The sequence below is a fragment of the Nothoprocta perdicaria genome, unplaced genomic scaffold, assembly GCF_003342845.1.
Source record: "Nothoprocta perdicaria isolate Ctin4 unplaced genomic scaffold, notPer1 scaffold_79, whole genome shotgun sequence".
Classification (NCBI taxonomy): Eukaryota; Metazoa; Chordata; class Aves; order Tinamiformes; family Tinamidae; genus Nothoprocta; species Nothoprocta perdicaria.
The window spans coordinates 2,468,727-2,491,774 of record NW_020456076.1 but is presented as its reverse complement, the minus strand read 5'-3'; the positions used below and the strand labels follow the sequence as shown (position 1 = coordinate 2,491,774).

At 38.5% G+C, this 23,048-nt stretch overlaps 1 protein-coding gene across 1 annotated transcript in view; it reads right to left on the bottom strand.

Moving 5' to 3' along the window:
* TSPAN12 (tetraspanin 12) overlaps positions 1–23,048 on the bottom strand; it is a 46,824-nt gene that overhangs the window by 10,015 nt on the left and 13,761 nt on the right. The window contains exons 4-5 of the mRNA XM_026051677.1: positions 6,623–6,697; positions 2,179–2,286 (exon numbers count right to left, since the gene is read on the bottom strand). Of these exons, the coding sequence (XP_025907462.1) occupies positions 2,179–2,286; positions 6,623–6,697 (183 nt within the window). The remainder of the gene's footprint in view (positions 1–2,178; positions 2,287–6,622; positions 6,698–23,048) is intronic.

The following is a 23,048-nucleotide window of genomic DNA, read 5'->3' as shown; positions in this document are numbered from 1 at the left end:
GGGGATGGGGAGGCAATATGTCTGAAAAACTGGTCTTGCTGCAGGAAGAAAGCAGTGCTGCCTCTCCAAACATCTACTGGTATCAGCCTCAGGATTCATAATTCATCCCCTGGTTCCTTTGACCTGTGCACTCACAAAGTGCCTCACCTGCCCGCTTCACAGCCATGGTCTAACATATCAGTGATCAAATACCAGGTCTGCACACATCGTGTCTCTCACTGTCAGTTCTTTTACAAATCTCACTTCTTCCTTTTTTAAATTTTTGCCACAGGTCAAATGTATCAATGTTTTTTTTTTTTGGTAAAGGTAAAGATAAAGATAACCTCATTAAAGGCCTTCTTTTTATTTTTTTTAATTACTTTTTTTTTCATTTTTTTCCTTCATGATTTCAATTAGTGCTTCCTACCTTTACTTACATAGCCATAATTCTTATATTGGACAAGCAGGAGTGTGCATGTGTGTGGGAGGGGGAGGTGGGTTGCAAGTGACAGACAATTTCAGCTAGGCTAGACATTAAAAATACATACCAGGATCACAGGTCCAGTATTTGAGTTGTAAGTAGACAAAATAAAAATAACAAGGTCTGGTAAAACAGCCTGTCCAATTAACTTTATACTTTCCTAAAAGTCATTCCTCTGATCATCATTGGAACATAAGAAATTCCACTTATGCAAACACTCTCCCCCACTTTCTCCTAAAAGGGATAGGCAGTGGTTTCTTTGGCCAGGAAGTTGAACCTTTGTTATCAATACGCCAGACCTGTCTTAGGAGTAGTGTCTCAATCTTATTTATCAAGCCATTAATATGTCATTACAATAACCAGAAGCACAAAAGACAGGCTTTTGTTTAATCAACCTATATTTAAACCAATATTTAAACCAATATTTAAACCAAGATACAATAGCTCTAGCCAAGGAAATTGAGACCACTTGATTATATTACCTCAGCTACAGAACAGACACATCCATCCAAATATGAAGGATTACTGTGTTTCACATGGCACTTGAAGAGTCAGGGGAGAATAAAAGATTTCAGCTCATGAGGTCCTCACTCTTTCTTTCAAGGCTTTAATATAAATACAGACTAACCAAATGTCGCCAGGAAATGTTTAAATAAACAGGAAATCTGTGTAACAATGACAGTGTTCAACATTTCAACAAGCACAGCACAATGACAGGCATTTAGAGAGTTCTTTTCCTGCACATGAGTTATATTTGGAGTTAATGGGTTTTACCTTGGGCAATTTCATGTTTTTGTAACATAGTACTTCATTCTTTAAAAACAGTTCTGAATTTCAGTAGGCCGCAGGGCAAAGCTGTGAACACACAAGTCAGCTTTTTGGTTTATTCTTTTCCCTGGTCAGAGGAAATAACATTCCCTGATCACTTTCTGAAACCACAGCCAAAAGTCTGTTTTGGCCTCTTCTTTTAAGTTTCCTTTCCCCTTCACTTGGGGGTGGCACCATATCTTAGATATGACAGCTCTGCTATAGGAAACTAACAAAGCACACAGGAATGAGAGCACAGCTTAATACTAAAATAGAGTACAAAAATGTTCATTTTATTTTACTCACAGATTTTTAATTCTATACATGACATTCCTAATGTAATAATATAGGGTGTCGGTGTCCTACCATCGCTGGCAAAGGAAAATAAAATACTAATAATGTAATTGCCTTTTATTTATTTGGGGAATAACAGGCATTTTGTCTCTTGAACTAAACTTCTAGATACTTCAATAATACTAAAAATCATATGTCTATTTGACTACACATAAATCAGCTATTTAGGCTGTCGTGACCAAATACTACTTCACTTCCAACAACTGTATGTTCAGCATGTATTTTCTGAGGTGCAAGTCTTTAAGCGACATTATTAAAAAAAAGATTGGAGAGGAACATTGATGCACATGCACTTATTAGCATTAGATAAAGCTAAAGCATGTTCTAGGAATAATAAATGTAAGCTTTAGGAAAAGGAGAGACCCTTCAGAGTCATAAAGATGTATAGAATTTTTAGATCTCTGAAGAGATGGTTATCAAGCAGTCTAAAAGATATCACCACTACATAGTCTTTCATTAAACTTGCATTTCTTTGTCATTAAAAAAAAAAATTTCCCTTAACAGATAAACACCGTTTACTGAAGAGGCACTAGTTCTCAAACTAGCTGTCTTCTTACCTCCTTCTGAAAGAAATTCCAAGCATGGGTGAGCCACTGGTATCTAGGTAGGCCATAATTGGTCATCCGGGCTTTTAGAGTGATCATATCAGACCACTGCACAGGAACCTGAAACAAAGAATGAAGAGCAATTCAAACAGCAGAACTCTTCAGTTGATAAACACACTGATTGGCTTGTGGTTCCAAAGCCATAATTTTTACCTATTCAGAGATCTATTACAGCGCCATGACTAAAATAACTTCATACTCAAGTATAGAAAATAAGTGCTTTTGTTCCTAAAACTTAATGAATGCTTATTTGAACAGCAGGAAAAATTTATCAGACTTGCTTACAGATAAATATACACCTGGTAAAGGGCTGTTCTGTTCTTCAAAGATTCAGAGATTTTGGAATAAAACTTGATTCATTAGTAAACTTGTTCCAGCATGTAACATATACTCTAGAATGGGAAAGTCCCATCCGGATGAGCAGGGATGGAATTCATCTGTACCAGTTTAGAAATATGGCTTGTAGCTAAGCCGAAGATAATCACACTGCCTCTTAGTCAAACAAACAAAAATAGAGCATATAAATAATTCCCTTTAAGTCTCAAATCTATTTCTTTGCCTAAGGTTACAAACTAAAATTTAAATATCTCACTTTTAAATATACAAAATTGAGATGAATTCCACTAGGAAGAGCCTCTTCACTGACCTGAAAGCTTTGCCTGTCTAGCATGCAGGTAACCTGAGTGTATCCCATTTCAGTCTCTAGTCTCTCTCTCCATAACAGTGGGAAGACGTGGTATTCAGTGAGCCTAACGCCTGTGAACTTGTTCTCTGCATACAGTCACTTATAGCCTTGTAAGTCTCTTCCTCTCCTCACCCCCCCCCCCCCAAAAAAAAAAAGGAATATTAAAGTATTTCTTTCTAAATATGTTTATTCTGGAATAAGGAGCTGGCGCTCTCTTTTGTCAGAACTACGATCCTCAATTAGGATTGTGTTAAAAATAATGTAAGCAGGGGCTGTGGCATTGCACATGTCACGCAGTTAAGAGTAAAAATAAGAAATTGGCTTCTGTTCCAGCAGTGCAACTTTCAGTCTGACAAACTAAAGCAAAGAGTTAAGTAGTTACCCTTCTAGGCACACACACTATTCCTGATGAATTCTGCCTCGTACTCATTAGCTTTTGGTAGTCATGGTGAAAGAAATCACTATTGCAATATCAGCTTTCATTTGGAGGCTGGGGGGAGTCAAGTTACGCTAACAACTAGAGCTTGGCTATCCGATTCAATCTGGAACTAACAGTAACAACATTCTGCGTATGCAATAAATGTAACTTAAGTAAACAAATTATCACAATAATTGCCAAGGAGCTTGGTCCTTGTTGTGCTAGATGCTCTACAAAAACACAGGAACAACGCCTGCCTGAACGACCTCTCAAACCAAGAAAGAACATTTAATAATATTTCACTCCTGCTGGGTAAGTTATACTGCAATTTTCATCTACTGGTAAAACCTCATATATCACATTAATTACAACTGAGAAATTTAACACAGCTCCTACATAGCAGAACTTCTATATCCTATGCTTTATGGCTTTGAACTTACAATTGTCCACATGAAAAATATATGTTAATAGCACAGTACTAAAAATATTTAAGAAAACAGTATCATAGACTATTCTTACTTCAAACATTTACATTAATCACTGTGATAAAATAATTTGCTTTTGTACTCAGCACACTTCTCTTTACACTGTGTTGAAAGCTAGCACTTTGCTTTCTTTGGATAATATTAGATATCACTGCACTTCAGCTCATATTTGCTATACTTCTTTTTTTATTATCTTATTTGAGTTGAATAAAGGCCAAGGTTATGCACATAACACAAGGCATCCAACTTTTCTATGAAAACAATGAAAGCAGAAAAAAAAAGTGAGAGAAGGAAATTAAAAGCACAGTAAGGCAAATTAAATCCACTGTGAAAAGACGATTTGAATTCTGGAGCTAAGAAGGGATGTTAGTATCTGTATCTTTGTCTACTACGAAAGCATCAAGGTGTCAAGCTGAAAACTTCAGATCACCTACTAAGTAACCTCCTGTCAACCCACACGTGTATTATTGTGCACTAATACATGATCTTGAAATGCACTTGAGCTAGTGCACTTGAGCTCAACACTTGAGGTGTTGGCTATAAGTCAACACCTTCACATAGACATACAAACTAGAGATATTGGCTTGATGATTAATACATAAATTCTGCAAAGTTGTGTCTGCTGTTCAGACCTGCTTCTATTAATTCATTACTCCTTTTCCAGTAAGTATTTGACCAGTATTCAAGTAAGCTGAAAATCCACAGTGGCTTTTCAGTCCAGCGGGTGGGATGGCTTAGTCACGAGGCACACTCTTCATACCGAGAGCTATCAAGAGCTGGAAGGGAAATTGTTTATACAGGGACTCTTACAGCGGACTTGTCCACACGCCAAAGAGAGCTCATGTTGGACTAGCAGAGGTGGTTTTGCCACGGTGACATTTTTGACAGTATCACACACCCACATACACTAATGCTAACAGATTCCCTGAAGTCTGCAAGGGGTTCCTGTGATTTCCTGCTGCACTGAAACCAACATGACAGCAAGTCACCCTGAGGTATTTAAGGGAGTCTTCTTAACTCTAGCTGGTAGGGTAGGATATAGCTCTTTGGAAGTGATTTCTGCTCTTCCAGACTGACACATTTCCTACAGGTCTCAAAACAGTCCAGTAAACAGCAAACCTTAGCAACAGGAAAGCTCAGATTAGCACATATCACTACCCGAGGATCGTTAGTGTTATGCAGATGAATAAAAAGGAAATTAGATGGAAAAAGAAAACATGATAAAGGTTCGGGATATCACGGGATGAGGCACAGAAATAAAAAGTGTAAGAGAAATGAAAAGAAAAACAAAAAGAGAAACAACATTCCAAACAGTTATTTTGCTGTTCTGTTTGCACTCTCATGTTCATACCCTTGAATTCCTGGAATGTAGCGGAAGAACTGGAGGCGCCTGGAATACCTGGGTTGACTGTCACCCACTTCATGGACAGCACAGACAACATATCTTATTGTGGGACAGGGGAGCAGGGTCAGCTGTGCTTCATCCCCCTGAGCTGCTCCGTTTTTATCTCCGAGGAGAGCAATGCGACCAATACCTAACCAACATACAGTAAGGCTCTCCTGGCTTTATCAGCCTAGCTCTGGGTTTCAGTAGCATAGGAGGTAAATGAAAGCTTGAATCATACTAGATCATACCGTAACTTCAGGTTTTCTAATTGAGTGGTCAAGTCTGGAGAAAGCATAAACCAGTGCACTGTGGCTTATGTTATATCATGCAGTTTCCACTGACAGGAATTTTGTGGAATGATGGATGTTAGTGAATTAACTGTTATTTCTGGCAAAACCCTTGCAGAGTGGTGCCCATGGATGAAGAATGCCTCTAGTCTGCATTGCCAATTTTAAAATGCACCAGTGTAGCTAACATTTAAAGTAAAAAGATAGCCTTAATTATTGTTTTATTAAAACACTCTTCCAGAATCTGTATAGCAAGGAAATCAGTTCTAATAAAAAATGCTGCTAAATTTCCTCAATCTGTCAGAAATTCCTATAGTCTCAGTACAATGCAAATATCAAGAAGGCTCCCTCCCATCCTACTGCAATGTAATTGCTACACATTGGCTGCTGTTTAAAAGAACATTATACTAGGCATGTGTTGGCAAGTAGGAGAAAATATCTACCCCTCTCTTCATAAATATGTGCCAAGCTGAAAAAAAACAGAAGGACATAGCATCCAGTTTCTGTTCAACACTTACCGGTTTTCTTTTATGACAGCTACAAGTCTTCAGCTTGAAAATTAAAGGTTGGTTCACTTATAAAAGCTAGAGATAAAACCTTTTCACAGGTTTACAAAAAAGTGTTCTATAACTAAGGCACATTTTGCATAAAGCCAGCACTTAAGGTTTGTGGAGACAGTGTGAAGATTTCAGCAGACAGCAAGACATCTACCAAAAGAACCCACTGTCTGTTTGCAAAACTGTAGGGTGAGTTACAGCTCTTTGAAAACATGAAAAACTTCCAGAACAAAATCCTTCATCTTCTCACATCACAAAACACAGATCTTAAACTTGTACTTCTTTCTTAATCAAACTGGCACTGACTTCAGCAAGAATCTGCCTAAGCAAGAATTAGCTAAAAGTAAAGCCTTTAAATGAATCAGGATCTGCAGGATTTGACTTTCAAGTATAATGGGGATGGAGAAAAACCTAGAGAGGACCTTTCAGATATACACACTCACAGAAAATAATCTCTGTTTAAAAAAAGACAATCACATAAGTTAGGCTATCAGAATAAAGCAATTAGAAAACTGTTAGCTGATGGAAATCTTTGTGTTCTTCTGCTGAAAAAATGCAGCCTCCTTTTCTGACTCACCGTTATTTCCTGCTCATAGGTCCAAACACCACAGGCCAGTTCAACACAGAATATTACAAGCAAGCTTCCAAAGTACTGCAGAAAACAGAACGGCCTTAGTTATTTTTGATGTTCAAGTTAATTTGGGGGGGGGGAGGGGGAAGACAAAAATTGAAGCACATCTCAAAATATTATTAACAGACCATAAATATTCTAAATAATTTAAAACATGGATGAAGACATGGAATCTGAGATTTATTTTGTAACCAAAATATTAAAGATTCATGAAACAAACTTTCCAAAAGCTTAAAGCATGTGACAAAGAACATTGTGACATTCCTTACTGACTTAACATGAAGCATATGAAACATTACCACGGGGAATACAAGTTAATTGTCTTGTTGCTAACAAAACAGGGTTAGCATGTCATATTACATGAAAACAGTCCTAAAGAGGTTAAAAAAATCTCATATACGTGGAAAAAAAGATTTGGTTTTGAGTTCTAATCCTTTAAGTAATGTATGTTACTGATCAGAAGAGGCAGGGAGAAAAAAAAAGAAAATAACAACAAAGAAATTAAAAAAAAAAAAGGAAACATCTGCCTTCCCCTCCCCCCCCCCCAAAAAAAAACCACGAAGATAGACAAGACAAAAATAATAGTAATTAAAGAACAAAAAAAACACAAGGTCCTTGAAAGCTATGTTCTTTCAGAGTGATTTAAGTAGTTAAGGTCAGGTACAAACACTTACTGAGACAGACTAAAATAACGTTGCCTAGAACAATATCTAACCTTTAAATTATTTGAAAATAGAAAGCATTTGCATAAATAAAAAGCTGGTGCTGGTAGTGAATGTTCAGAAAAGCTAGATGCTGTGATTAGGAAGAGAGGAACTAATCTCCATGAAACAATAATAAACTATTTTTGAATTGCAAGCCAAAGCAGCTTGGAAATTAAGACTGCTTTAACTGTTGTCATTCAACTGGAGTCACTTACTGGGGTTTTTATTTAAGGCAAAAGCCCAATTCCTTTCATTCTTGACTGCAAACTTTCTTGTATATCAATGGACTGATCTCCCCTTTTCCTTCAGTGGACAAGGCTATAACTCACAATCTTACTCAAGTAAGAGTGTAACTACAATACTTACTCAAGTAAACACCAGCACAGTATAAAGCAGAAAAAAACAAATACCTAATTTCCTTATGAAAATATGCTCCAAAAGGCTGCAAATGTAGTTATCTGATTCTGGAATGCATTTAGGAAGGGTATAAAGCCCAGAAACATGTAAGCAGAATAAATGAAATATTTTTTGCTATTAAAGGACAATAAACTGTAATAGTTACAATAGAGAATATAGACACATAAGCGTTATGACTTAAGGCTCACCTATATGGCATAATCTTCATTCAAGGAACCTGGAACTGTTTGGTTTACAGCAACACTGCAGTTAATGAACAGTGTCTTGTATTTACTACTACTACTACTTGCAGATCAAATCCACCTCCCTGAACTGTAATTGTAGATGCAAATTAAAAATAAGCATGTGAAGCACTTTTGTGTGAATTTTCAAGAGAAATTTGGACTTGTTTCCTCTCTCACTGTAGATCTGTTTTCAAAGAAAGTGTTGAAAAAAGTCTATTTTAGCAGCCTCCATCATATCACATTGCATTTTCAGTCATTAAAACTCGACAAAATATCTCCTAGCCTTACAAACCAACTCTATAGGCTCATATAGAGCTCCAACAGAGGTCTTCAACAACCAGCACGTTGTTTGTCTTCCATGCCAGTTTGTCTTCCAAAGGCTCACAAAGAGCCAAAAACTTGAGTTATACCTTGTAAAATAATGATGTTTTGTTTTTCGAACAAAATAAACCCACAAGCTTCTAGATAATAAACCCACTATTAACTGTGGTGACCTTCATTTATTCAAATAGTTCTTTATAAAAACTGTGGAAAAAACTAACAAAAAGCCACAAATCTACTTCACAAAGTCTTCTCTTAGAAATGAGAAAAAAAAGATCACCTGCTTTATCTCTTTTAATTGATATGAAAAAGTGTTTAAGGATACAATGGGTAATACTAACATTTTTGAGAATAACAGCAACTAGATGTTTATATGAAGGGTAACTGAGTTCTCAGCTATGAAAAGAGATTTCAGGAATTTTATACTGTGATTGAACAGGAAGTCTGGGACAGTCTGATATTCCCAAACGTTATACAAAACTCACCGTGATATATATGGGGTGTATATATATATATATATACACACACATACACACACACACACATACACATATATATATGTACATATATATGTACATATATGTGTATATATATATATATATACAGGTGGTACCCTCCAAAAAACTCCTACAGTTCCTTTTAACTTTTCATTGGTTCACGAACCTTTATTTTTGACACTTTCTTTGATTGTATATAGTTACAAAAGTTTCTGCTAGTGGTTGCAGACACATGAGCCAAACACATGATTTTTCTGCATAGAGTCTGACATGAACATTGTCGAGCCAGATTCACTCAAGAAACATTTTTGAGTTTGAGCAGTTCCAGCTCTAGCTTCCTCTGGACACAGTAGAAGACTGCAGAATCAAGGCTTATGATCACCTTGGAAAATAAAACCAAAACATATTCTGGAAAAAATATGTTTTGGAAAAAAATTATGCATATGAAATTATATTTTAGGAATTGAGCAATTGCAGTCACACAAAACTCTTTTTTGGATGAGCTTCAGTTTCACTCTGCCATTAAACAGGAATGTATAATTATTTCTGTTTCCAAAACAAATACGTTTTATAGAAATCGTGTGAAAAAAAAATGAAGTCATTATTTAAATTTATTATCCCTAACTTCCATCTTGAAAACATAGAAATTTTTATTGGCTTCATCGACAATAACGGTCTCGACATAAATTCCCCAAAGAGTCTGATTGCTAAATGCATCTTCCTGTATTTGCAAACCTCTCCTTTTTGCCAGATACAGTGATATGAAGTAAGGTTTATTATTGCTGCGTTCCTCCTCTGGCTCCTCGGTGGCTGCATTCTGAAAAGCAGAATAACTGAATGCCATGGCGCTGCACCACAGCGCTCTTGGCCTTCAGCGGGGTATTTTCTCCTTTTTTGGGGGGGAGTCATGGAAATGCGGGGCAGAGAAGAGAGAGGAGAAGCTAAATGGTTAAAATTATAGCAGAAGCACTCTCTGGAGTGGAATGAATCAAAGTAAAAAACGTTCATTAGTTAAGAAAAACACAGCAGACACTTTCTGCTCCTCTTTGAGCCATGAACACACAAGCAGTAAGATGCTGGCCTGCAGCCTCTGTTCAGTGTGAAATGACTAGTTTCAATAAGCAGGACTAATCCTTGCAGTTGAAGGAGTATATCTACATGCAAGGAAAGAATGAAGCAGCACCTATAGATGCAATGGATGCGAACAGCCTCTCAGCTCCGTCCCCACAATAATAAAAGGGCAGCACCAACGGCCTGCAGGAGCCTGAAGAACTGCATTTTTCCAGCACATCAGCCCAGATATGCAGGTGAAGGAATGAAGAAGTCTAGAGTTCAGAAGAGTCTTGTTGAGTTTACTTCACTTGAGTTTACTTCAAGTGAAAAAACAGAAAAGAATTGGGAACAGAAACAAAAGTCTTAAGTGAGGAAATAACCCACAAAAAAAAAAAAAAGATGGGGAAACACAGGAGGACAAATCAAGGAAAAGCAAAGAAATCAGGTCTGTTCCTGGAATAATTACTCATGCTCGTGCTGCTGGTGCAGTCTTCACGTAGCACAGGTGTAAATGTGACCATTGCCTGTATCCTCATTTCCTGATTGAAAACTTCTGATGAAGAAAACAGACACACACACACCCCAAAAGTAAGGAAAACCACTACAGTGAATTCTCAGTCATCGCAGAGTCCATAGGAGATCATAATCAGCTACCACAAGTTTTACAGCCTCCAGAGACACTCCTCTTGCAAAAGCCAGAATCAGAGAGCCATAACCAACCATTGTAAGGATCTTACATACAATAAAACTGAAAAGGACAGAACAAGGGTCCTGGAAAATATGAAATGAGAGCCAGTGATGAAACTCAGCCACAGAGGAGAAGAAATAATCCTCAAGTAATAATCAAGGACAGAAATAGGAAACAAAAAAAAAAAAAAAATCTACTAGCATTTTAATTACAAGTTGCGTGCTAGTTCAGGTGGTTGTAAGGATGGTTGTAAGGATCCCTATCTGCACAGTAGATAACAGAACCTGACAATGCACCAGAAAGATGCATAATATTTGAAAACACACATAAAAGCACCATCAGAATAAATGAAAATTATAAATTATATTAAAAAGATCTGTGTTGGCTGGCTAAATAGGACCAGCAGTTTTGGTTTGAATAAAATGCCTGCACTTATCAGTCACATCACTTAACAGGGTACAAGTTCTGCACAGGTCAGTGCTGACATTGCAGCTCCAGTTCCCATAATTCTGTTTGTAAATAAGTGCTCATTAAAAAGACTCCTGTATGCCCAAAACATCACCCCCTTTATCCACGCAAGGCTAAAAAATAAAATGCAAAATGTATTTTTTTCTTCATTGTGGCATGTTTTTTGCTATTCTATTTATTCTACAAAGCTAAATGAATGACCAACACCACAGAATGCATAATAGGAACACATTTCTTTCCTGCTCACACAGTCATTTACATACAAACATAAAAACAACACAAAATCATAGTCATCATATCTCATATACTTTGTACTAGCTTAAAAAGGGTTTGTTCCAACAATTTTCATTCTGCTCAGAGAGCAACGCTAAATGGGACACGTGAAGTACCCTTCAACATAAAATCTCTCTCATGGCTTTCTACCCTGCCGAGTACAGGATTTTTACTTCAATTGTGTGCAACCACAGAACAGGATATAAAGCATAAAGCATGATGTTTTATGCAGAGATGTAACACAAGACTCTTGCTGTAATTCGACATTTTTTTTCTGTTTGTCTTGAATATACCACACAATGCCTGCAATAAATCACTTAATATTGTGATTTGTCTATGCTTTTCAGGCAGCAACTGGAAAGAACTGGTGAGAAATACCCTTCCAAAGGCATCACTAGCACGGCAGACAGGACCACAGAAAACACTGAACTTCAGAAAACACAGCATATTGACTGTTTATTTTATTAAAAAAAAAAAAAACTTCCTTGTCCCCCACTCCAGCTTCCATTTAACTACCTTTACTCCAAGGTATATCCAAGAATATAGAATATTTCAAAGATTTTTGTAACAGTGCAAACATCAGATTCTCATCAGAATTAGCAAGGGAAAAGCCATCTAAAACTGAGCTATGCTGCAGTGGTCGCCTTCGGGGCAATAGCCAGGGCAGTGTAAATACCCTAACACCCTATTTTCAGCCGGTGATGACCCCGCTGGCACAGATACAAAAGCCTCTGAGGATGCCCTTCCCAACTGGAGCACGGGCGTTATGCCAGAAATGAAGCCATAAGCAGGAGCAGTTGCCCAGGGAAGAATCTGATGACTCGGGGTTCTTACTGACTAATGTGACTATCTGTTTTTTTGCACCAAGCAGTCCAGCCAGGTAGGAGGAGCTGTGCAAACCCAAGTGTGTTTCTGAAGCCTCACCGCATCATCCTTCATCTGCCACAGCTGGGTTCACTATTTTCTTTTTCTTCTTCCAGTGACCTGTGGAATGTCTCCTCAGCATTCAACTATTCCAACCTGTACAATGGGTAAGCTATGAGCCTAAGCACAAGGAGAAGCAAAGAACTGACTACACCCGCAGCCACCCTCAACTACGGTGACACTCATAGCAGACATGGTGAGATCACTGGGTTTGCAGACAGGACTGTGACTTGGAAGCAAGAATCTAGGCAACTCATGAAAATGCAAAATGGGTTTTGTGGCAATCTACATTTCATCAAAACTGGAAAGGCACAAATGTGACCTAATTCATCATACCTCTTTTCCCCCCTCAAAGCTCACTTTTGGTTTGCACGTTACATCATGCTCTTTTTACTGGGATTAGGGCTTTCATTCATTTTTCTGACAACCTTCTAATTAACTTCTGCCATCTTAGAAAAAATAAACATATTTTATAGTCTACTAGATTCTCCCCAAGAGGACAAATATATTCTGCCATACAATATACTTAAACTATTGCAGAGTTCCTAAGATGGATACTGAGAGAGCAAGAGAGCACTCCAGATATGAAAACAAATGCCACTAGACAGGGACTAACACCTCAAACATGTTGAACAAAAGTGAGAATGTGATGGGTATGAAAGCACCATAAATCCTTCTTTTTTTGAAAAGGAAAAAAAAAAGTGCTTTTACTTGAAGAATCAATTTACTTAGTAATTACTGCTCTGTATTTCATTTCATAATTTTTTTCCAAGCTTTGTCCCTCTCCTCCCAAGTGGTTTTTCTTTTCTCCCAGAAGATATATATATGTTTTTTTTCCAGACTCAAGCAAAACCACAGCCCTCAGGTCAGACCAAACAAAAAGTAGCTGATCAGCAAGTCCAGCCTCCTCAGACTTCCCGCCGTGCTCACAGCACCTTTTTGGGCCATGTGGTCCCCATGGAAAGACAGGCAAAGACAGCTCTGCGGGAGAAGGGCATGGGCTGAAGGAGATTCCAAGGGTAAGCAGCTGCCGAATGAAACCTTGTGGGAAGCTCGAAAAGACGGGAGTAAATGGTATGTGAAACGGATGCCAAAAGATTTTAAGAGGGTTATGCATAGCATTTCCCAGTGGCTAACAGCCTGAGAGTGTCAGCTTGGTTCTGCTGAGATACAAGCTATCCAGACATCTGTCTGCACCCTAAGAAATGTCAGATGGCCACCAACAGAACATGCTTGATTATCAGTGGGAGCCAGGCTCTTTCCATGAAAAAAAACTAGTAAAAAGTCCCTCCTCACTCAGTAAGTTACAAGCCGCAGTTCCCTTAGCTTAAAACTAATGAGGTTATTCTAATGATTAATCCAGCTACACTTTTCAAAAATGGAGCAAATACTCATTAAACAGTCAGCCTAGCAGCATGGAAAACTGAAATCCTCTGTTTATCTACTCCCACAGTGCTGACTTTCCCTTTATCCTGCTTCCCTCCCTCCCCTGCTCCTTCCCCGGCTCCCGCAGCCCTGCCCTGAAGGGATTAACAGTTCATTTGTCATTCTGATTTAAAATTTGGTTTACTTGCTTGACAACACAGATTTCTGAGAGAGATGCAGTCACAAGTCAGCAAGGAAACAGCCTGAAACCACCAGCTCACAACGTTAGCTCCTGAATGTCATCCAAGTCTGCAAAATAAATACGTTCCACGGCAAAATGACCCAATGTCTGTTATTTCAGATTTCAATTTCCCAGATCAACAAATTTTTAATCAATCTGTAGAAAGTGTCTTAAACCCTGTGACCTTCACAACAGGCCCTAAGTTTTACGCACACTATTATGACTATGACATAGTCCCTATGACTAGGGCTCCTTCAGAAATTCTTTATCCTAATTTTCTGAATTAAAAAAATGAGTTTTTTTCCACTGAAATAAGCATTTTGATTTTTTAAAGCAGGCATCCAAGTTATTTTGACTCATCCCTTTACCATTTGAAATCTTTTTTCCTAAAAAAAAATCCTTTTCTTTTTAATAAATAGCAGAACTTTGTTCATGACCTTCATTTATTTGAAATATTAATGATCTGTTTAAGATTTTTACTTTAACACCTACTCTTTGCTTACATGAGAAGCAGGTATTATTTTGGAAAGAAGCAAATGAACCCTTCAGACAATTATCAGGATTTATTTGCCCAAGGCTCAACTACTGCAAGTCAACAAATTCCAAGGAAAAAGGGTCACTACAAGGTCAGGGTAAAGTACTGAATGGGATATAAGTAAAGATACACAATAATTTCCTTGGGGCTTAGAATATTCCCTTTTCCCTGTATTTCATAGGATTTATACTGAAAGCAAAAACTTCCCATTCTGCACAGCTTTTCAAAACAAAGCCTCTTTATCTCCCCATGCCCCCTTTATTTTCTAGCAAGGAAATTAAGTGCTATAAAAAATGCCTCTTTGGCCACGAAAATACGTTTTCCCTTTTAGAATTCACTGCTAATATATACAATATCTCTGCCTTGGCATGACCCAAAAGTCTTCACAGAGTCACCATTTTGCGTCAAAAACCGCTCTTCTCAGATAAAAAGAACCCACGCCTGTACTCAATGTTTCCTCAGTGAAAATGGCAAGACCAGATAGGAAATGAAAATATGAATTTACCTGGTAAGACCCCTACTCCATATTCAGTGAAACCGGATACTATCTCAGCACCTCTCTCTTCTCAACTGAGGATATTTTCCTTATTCTTACTCCAAAACTCCCAGCTCTCTGCTCTCAGTACTTGAAGCACCCAGTACACGTCACCTTGTCCCTGCCCTTCCTGTATATTCCTAGTACTCTTTTCCATCATTCCACCTCTCCAGCCTTTCTGTTATCACCTCCCTCCCCATCAACCAGTAAACATCACTTGAGAGCCCTTTTCACCCTGGTAACATTTCAGCTATTTCTACAGCTCAGAACATCAATGACATTCAAGGACTTGAAGCACGGAATATCAACAGCATAACAAGCAGGAATAGGGGGAAAACAAGATCAAAGAAGATAAAAGCACCAAGGCTTTCTCCAATAGTTTTGAATCATGAGACCAGGCAGACACTTAATAAAACCAATGGCCATGAAATATATCCCAGAGTCCAGCCAAAGTGTTTGCCCTTATCAGGTGAGCCTGAAAGCACAGCTAACAGGCAAAAAGCGGTCACAAATTCAGGCATTAGGCTTCATGCTGAAAACATACTGCAGCTACAGATTGGCCACGCTCAACAGCTGTTTTCCCTTTCCCTTAGCACTACACTTGCTTCCAAAATAATGAGTGAGTAGCTCGTTACTCTTGCAGAAATGCACAGAAAAGCTCACTCTGATGGACAGTACCATAATCACGCAGTCAGACCTCGCTGTCACGAATCAAGGCTATTTTCCCAAATAGCCTTCTAGTTGTTGGACAGTTCTTTTTACTCGGAGTGGTTGGTGACTGCACATAATAACACTGCGCCAGCATTGCCCTTACATTGCATGACCATGGGTACGAAGCAGCTGCTGTGTGCAGGGGTGAAGGAAAGATCATCACTGCAAGCACAGCAAACACATTTGGATCCAAGCCAAGCATTTACAGGAAGAGTCGGACACTCCCACCAGCTCAATTCCCATCTTGCTCCCCCCCCCCCACACTTTTCCCTCCATGCAGCTCAAATATGCAGCTGCCCCTGCTTGCTGTTCATTCAACAGACAGTCCTCTTCATCTCAAAATGCCTCCCAAGAAGACATTAAACCACACAGCTAGTGCTTCTCATCTGCAAGCTTCCTCTTCCACTAAAGGAAATGATGTGCAGCTTCAAAGCATTGCCTCTGAAGAAATTTTTTAAGTACATACACAGTGCTGTACATTTATGCTGGAGAAGGCAAGGTCAACAAAATACAGCTCATGGGCATTAAGGGCAGAAGGATAGAAAAGCTGACTCTGAATGTGAGTACTAGTGCAGTTCATTCTGCTGTGCTGGGGAGTCACAGAATCATAAAATCCTTAAAATTGGAGGAACCTTTAGAGATCATCCAGACCAACAGCCCTGCACACGTAGGGTCACCGAGAGCACATGGCACAGGGCTGCATCCCAGCAGGTTTTGAAGACCTCCGGGGAAGGAGACTCCACAAGCTCCCTCTGTCACCCTCACAGTAAAGAAGTTCCTCCCCACATGGAGATGGAACTTCCTGTGTTTCAATTTATACCCATTGCCCCTTGGCCTGTCACTGCCCACCCCTTCCTTCCCAAAATCTCCCATCACTTACTGATACATGTTAATCAGATCCCCTCTCAGCCTTCTCTTCTCCGAGCTAAACAGGCCCAACTCATGCAGTCTCTCCTCATATGAGAGATGAGGAGAGGGATGGAGGTGAAGCTCACCAGCCTGTATTTGCCCGGGTCCTCCTTCTTGCCCTTTCTGAAGAATGGCATGACATTGGCTTTCTTCCAGTCCTCAGGCACCTACTCCCTTCTCCAGGACCTTTTGAAGAGGATGGAGAGCGACTTAGCTATAATATCCACAAGCTCACACAGCACTCTCGAGTGCATCCCATCAGGGCCCACGGATTTGTGGGAATCAAATTTCCCTAAGTGCTCACTGACCCAATCTTCCTCTACCCAGGGCAAGTCTTCCTCTCTCCAGCTCTCTTCTCTTGTCCCTAGGGACTGGGATTCCAGAGGGCTGCCCTTGGTAAACACTGAAGCAAAGAAGGCATTCAGGAACCTGGTGTCTTTCATAACCAGGGCACCCATCCCATTCACCAGCAGACCCACCTTTTCCCTAATCTTTCTTTTGCCACTGACATAAGAAGCTCTTCTCATTATTTTTAACATCCCTTTCCACATTTTGTTCCAAACGTGCCTTTCCTTTCCTTGTCGCATGCCTGCATTCCCTGACAACATTCCGATATTCCTCCCAAGGGGCCTGTCCCTTTTTCCACGTTCTGTATATTGCTTTCTTCTGTTTGAGTTTTGCCAGGAGCTCATTGCTTATCCACGCAGGCCTCCTGTTCCCGGCCTGACTTTTACGCATAGGGATGCACCGATCCTGAGCGTGGAGAAGAACTCTATACCACGCTCCCGCTGGACGCATTCTGACTTTGACTGCGTGACACTGATTACCCTGTCCATGTAACACTCCCCTTCCTCTTTCTTGCCTAGTTTAAAGCCCTCCTAACCTGGCTGGCCAACCTTTCAGCAAAGACACGCGTGCCCCTTTTGCTGAGGTGGCTCTCATCATTCCCCACTAGTCCCATAGTCATAGAAACCAAAACCCTGTTGCCAAGATCCAGCGGCACAGCCAATTGTTAACCTGCAATATCTACCTTTTCCTCCTCATAGCCATTACCCTCATTGGCAGGACAGAGAAGAAAACAACCTGAGCGTGCAGACCTTCAACTTCCAACCCTAGGACTCTGAAATCTCATTTGACATTTCTCAGTTTCCCCATGGAGTCCTGCAGAATGAATCATCTCCTGAAAATCCAGGCTTTACTCTGTGGCAAGATTGTGCAAAAATGATTAGTATCACTAATATAGCCCAGAAATTGAAGAGTTTATTTGAACTAGAACTATATAATTGAGCAGGTGAGAAGTTTACCATCCATTTTCACTTCTGCATGTCAATGCAGAAGCATGTCTGGTAACCAATAGCACAAACATCTCTTCAAACTTCAGATCAACTTCAGGGTAAAGATTAGAAATGTGGATTTTTTTTGAAGTTTTAGTCCTATTTTACTGTCTTCAGATACTTACTAATATCTGAAAGTAAAAATCTGCAATCTTTAGGTGTACTTCTGCCTTCCATTCCCTGCCATTATACAAACACACACAAACTGCTCCTAAAAAGGCAAAATGAATAAACAGCTTTTTAAAGCACCATAAAAACCCTTACTTACCCACTAATTATCTGAATCTGTTTTGTAGCACAGTTCCAGATTTTTAAAAATCTGTTCTACAATATAGAAGAAATCCTCCCATTTAAATTCATGTTTTAAGACATGCTAAGCTATCTTGGTCAGATACACAAGCACAAAAAAAGCCACTACTTAAGATTCAAAAGAGAAAGAAAAGAAAGAAAAAAACTATATATCTAAAAGTCATTTAAAGGACTGCACAAGCGCTTTTTCCTCTTAGTCACGCCACAAGCTTTCATAAACAAGCTGCTGAGAGAAGGAAAAAGATCTGAAAAGGATGAAATGCTGTCTAATTTCAAAACTGCATGGGCTTTAAGTATGCCTGCCTGTTATTTCTTTGCTTTCACTGGTTGGTAGTTTAATAATGAAATACTTCTGGTCAGTAAATAGCACAGCTCCAGTGCCAAATGTTTACACACGGTAATAGGGCAGCTGCGACTCTGGTCACAATGAATATCCTGCAGAATTAAAGAAATACTTGTGGTCACAAAAGAAAAAAAAGGAAAGAAAAAGACAAAAAAAATGGCTACTATTAGACTCTCATACTAGTTCATGCTAATTGTGGCTTCAGAATAGCTCTTGCTGTGACAGTGTCCTGATGCTGGCATTCCACACAAGTGACTATTGGCAGCGACAAGTGATGTCTGCCAGCGTAGCAAACAATCCCTCGTGGCACCCAAGCATCCACACGGGTGCATGGGGTTAGAAGAACCCACCCCAAAATGCTGATGTCAATCAGGGGTTCTCAAACATTTTTGAGACGGATTTTAAAGAAACTACTTTCAACAACAGTGAATCTAGCTGAGTAAAAACTGCTCACACAAAGTGGACATAGTCATGTTATGTTTGTCATATGTCCTCAGCTTACATTTTTCACATAATGGGAAAAACTTTCCCCTCTTTACAATTTTTTAACTTCTCTATAATCAGTTTAGGTTAATAATTGTTCATCTCATTATGTTTTAATTTGGTTTATCAAGTTCCTATTTATAATCAGGCTCCCTGACCACACTAACAGGGCCTAAACGGCAATTAGCATCAGACTAGACTTATTTCTCTGCCTCTTCTGTGATTTAAAAAAAAAAAAAAAAAAAATCACTAAAAAATATTGCCCTACTATTAAGTATTTCTTACAGTTTTTCCCTTTTGGGAAAACTTGTCCAGACCAATTTGAATTGATGCTGTGTGAACGCTGTAATTACGGAAAATTCATAGTTATAAATGCCTGAATTTGCAATGAAAACCCAGCCAGGAAAATCTTTTCTACTGGGAGTTTCATGAACTTCTATGTCAAGCAACTGAGAGTTTACTCTTGTCTTAAGAAATAAGAACTTAAGCAAATCCTCACACCCTGAAGGTTACTATTCAAAGAACACATTCATGGTGGGCTTTTTGGTTGTTTTTGTCTTGAGAAGATACAGAGATAAGGAATGTTATTAAATATATATATATATATATATATTTGAAAAGTTAAACAATTTTAACAAACTGTAACAAACATCGCAAAACCTAGACTTCCATTTCTTCTCCTTGAACTGTTACACTTTTTATGGGAGTGCTTTGGAGGAGTCCAGATATTCCAGTTTAAGCTGCTAACACTGCAAACTTCTCTAAATAAGTGACATAGGATCCCATCTTATTCTCAGACACCTTTCCCCTGAAAACCCCCTGTTTCCTCATCCTCCACCCCAAATGCTATGTGCAGAGCTTTTTAATAGCTCTTTTGTTTTTACCAGCCTTTCCCTGAATCAGGAATAAAACCTCTCTAACAAATTACTGGTGCAACTGTACTCCATGGCAATGAGGATGAGAACAAAAGGCGCCAAGCTGAGAAGCACGTTCAACAAACCTCACTGGTAGCTACTGCTGCTGGGAGTTACCACCGCAGTGACGGAAGGATTTGGATTGAACTGCATCCCCAGGGTCACAAAGTAGCTCCATATTAGTAAATTAAAATACTTTTAAAGGAAAGATTAAAATCTAAGTAACAGAAAATGAGAAAGATTTAAGTAATACACACACACAAATATACCCCAAAACACCATACAAAGATGATCTGAAGCTTAAAAATTAAGGAAAAGTCATGCGGTAAAATATTCTTTCTGAAGCTTTTTAAGCATATACACAAAACCAGTGGAATTGTTTAAGGTGGTATAGTCTTACCCTGTGTCAGATTCAATGAATTTGCCTGTTAAGTAGGGAAATTCTAAGCCGAAATATTTACAGAGAAATTATTGTAAAGTAAAAATTTATTTGGGCAATAGAACTTTATTTCTGAAACAATATCCTTTCTAAAGGCAATCTTCTAGCTACAAAAGACATTTAAGGACTGAATTTTGTCTGTGCCTCTGAAGGATTCCTCTCTGCACTTCATGTTATAAGAACACAAAGCAGAAGATTTTCATTTGATCAGGAACACAAAAGTCATCTTAAAGTGAATTATAATTAAAAAAAATGGAAAGACTAGAGAGAATTCATGTTACACTGGTATATATCACAGGACATCTCACAATTTAATAAAAAAAACTGACAAAACAAAAGGACACAAGACCCTTGTCTTTTTTTTTTTTTTTAACCTATTCTAATACAGTTAGACCAGCTCCAAATCTTCGACCAACTGCTTTTCACTGTATGCTAGCTCTCGTTATAAAATGAATATATGGCCAGAAATCCCAGGGGAGTCATACCCAGTTGCTCAGTTCTTCAGGAATCAGGCTCTCTACAGACACTCTGTTTCTGCTTGGCCCCTGTTTCAGAAGCTTCTCCTCTGACATGGGACATGTGTCCCTGGTGGTAGCGCAGGCCTGCAAGGGCAGAGCGTGCTTTCTAGCAGGGTTTGCAGAGCCCACGTCTGGCATGGGGAGTCACAGAGCTGGAACCAGGCCCTGGTGCTGCACCAAGAAGTGCGGGACATTCAGCCAGGAGGAGGACGTGAGGCAGGAGCCAACTGTGAGAGTCTCGCGCTCAACATGCAACACGTAACAACTCCCGGGCACTCTCTTCATAAATTTACTAGTTCTACAACTTTAGCAATGCTACATTCAGACCCTAGGGAGGAAGAAATACACAAGCTCAATTTTATACTCTAAAGCAAAATATGAGACATCATATCCACTAGACTTCATATCTATTTTTTTTACATTAGAGTCATATTATGTCATATTGTGAAAAATGGTATTTTTAATTTGCCATGGTTTGCTCTAGAGGATTAGAGCAGTACGCTGATGAAATTCTGAGTATCAAATGTTATGATGTAAAAAAGTCATTTGTCACAGGGACAACAGCCAAAGCTACCTACAGCAAAAGATTCATCCTAACACTTAAGCAGTCAACACTAAACGGGTAGGAGTGGAAGTGAAAAAACAATCACCACCACTACTGGAAAGACACAGCAATTCTTGGAGAAACCTTCTGCATTTGAAACAGTTACTTCTGTGCAAGGACTTGGATCATCTGCAACACACAAACACACACACACACAAAACAGAAGCTTATGCTGCATATGGATCCTTTACAGATTTGGGGGATCTTTTTCTGTTATATTCAGTTGTAATTTTAATATAAAATTATACAATATTAATATAAGTATGCATTCAGTTGTATTCAAAATACACATGGTCCTTATGCTTCCTTAAATCTTCCAAAAATCTCTGTTAAATTAATAACACTGAATTAACATGCTATAAGAAACATCAAGATTTGGTTCCAAATATCTTTGAATGTAGTCATTATAGCTGTTCTTGTACTTCAACACGAGAAGTATAATCATGATTGAGGAGGCTGTTAATGTTTTACATGGAAATTTTTTGCTTCTCTTTCAGTTTATCTGGTTTTACAAAGGCTCATTCTGTTGATCCATCACACTCTGATTAGTCTGACGAATGAAGCACTGCCTTATGTCTGCATATTTCTGCAGTATACCAGGATTGTACTCATTTAACAATTAATCAAAGTCAGTGACACGCTCAGGAAGGCATCATTTAGATTTTGCTTATCTCTTTGGTTGGCAAGGGCAAACTCTCAGACTCTCAGGAATGAAATATTGCAAGTTAAAATATAGAAATGACTTGTCTTGATTTCGGGTAATCTGAGTGCTTAAACACACACTATATAAATTTACTTCCAGATGGCATTAAAAGAATGTTTTCTTCATTTCACTAGCAGTTTAAATAAACTGAAGGCCAGCAACACTTAACCTTTTTTATTCTGTATTTCAGTTAGTTATGATCTTTCTTTCTAAAGACTTACACCAAAAATTGTAACTTAAATTTGTTTTCAGTTAATACGTAAGATTGGTCAAAATCACATTGTTCCTTTGTCTTTTAATTCACTTTAAAAGCTATCCTCACTATAAGCAATGTTTTCGATTTTATAACTTTTCAATAAAAACAGAGGGCCTAATAACAACTTTTAACATCTTTTAATAGGTTAATTTTTTATACAAACTAATTTACAAAGCCCATTCCTTTTAAAATATGCAAACAACATTAATAATTATATAGTATGAAACTCCAGGAATCTGTTTTTTTGCAAATATTCGTATTTATGCGTAAGATCTTAGAATTTGCTCCTGCTAAATGTAACATTACAATTCAAGCCCCCTCCCCCAAAAGGTACATTAATATTACTAAATATTGCTAAATCCATAATGAAATGAATTGAGTTCTTCATAGTCATGTAACTGAAACTATAATCTTCGACCTGTACTGTAGGCTTAACAAGTTCTCAAAAAGAGTTAAGAGATACTCAAAAGGAAAAACAGCATTTGCCATCTTGCAATTAGGGAATACTTGTAACTACAGGCCCTCAACTGAATCTCAAATAAAGATTAGTCAAGACTTCTCAAGAAAGCTACTTTTAATATAAAAGCCTCAGTATGCTTCTCTT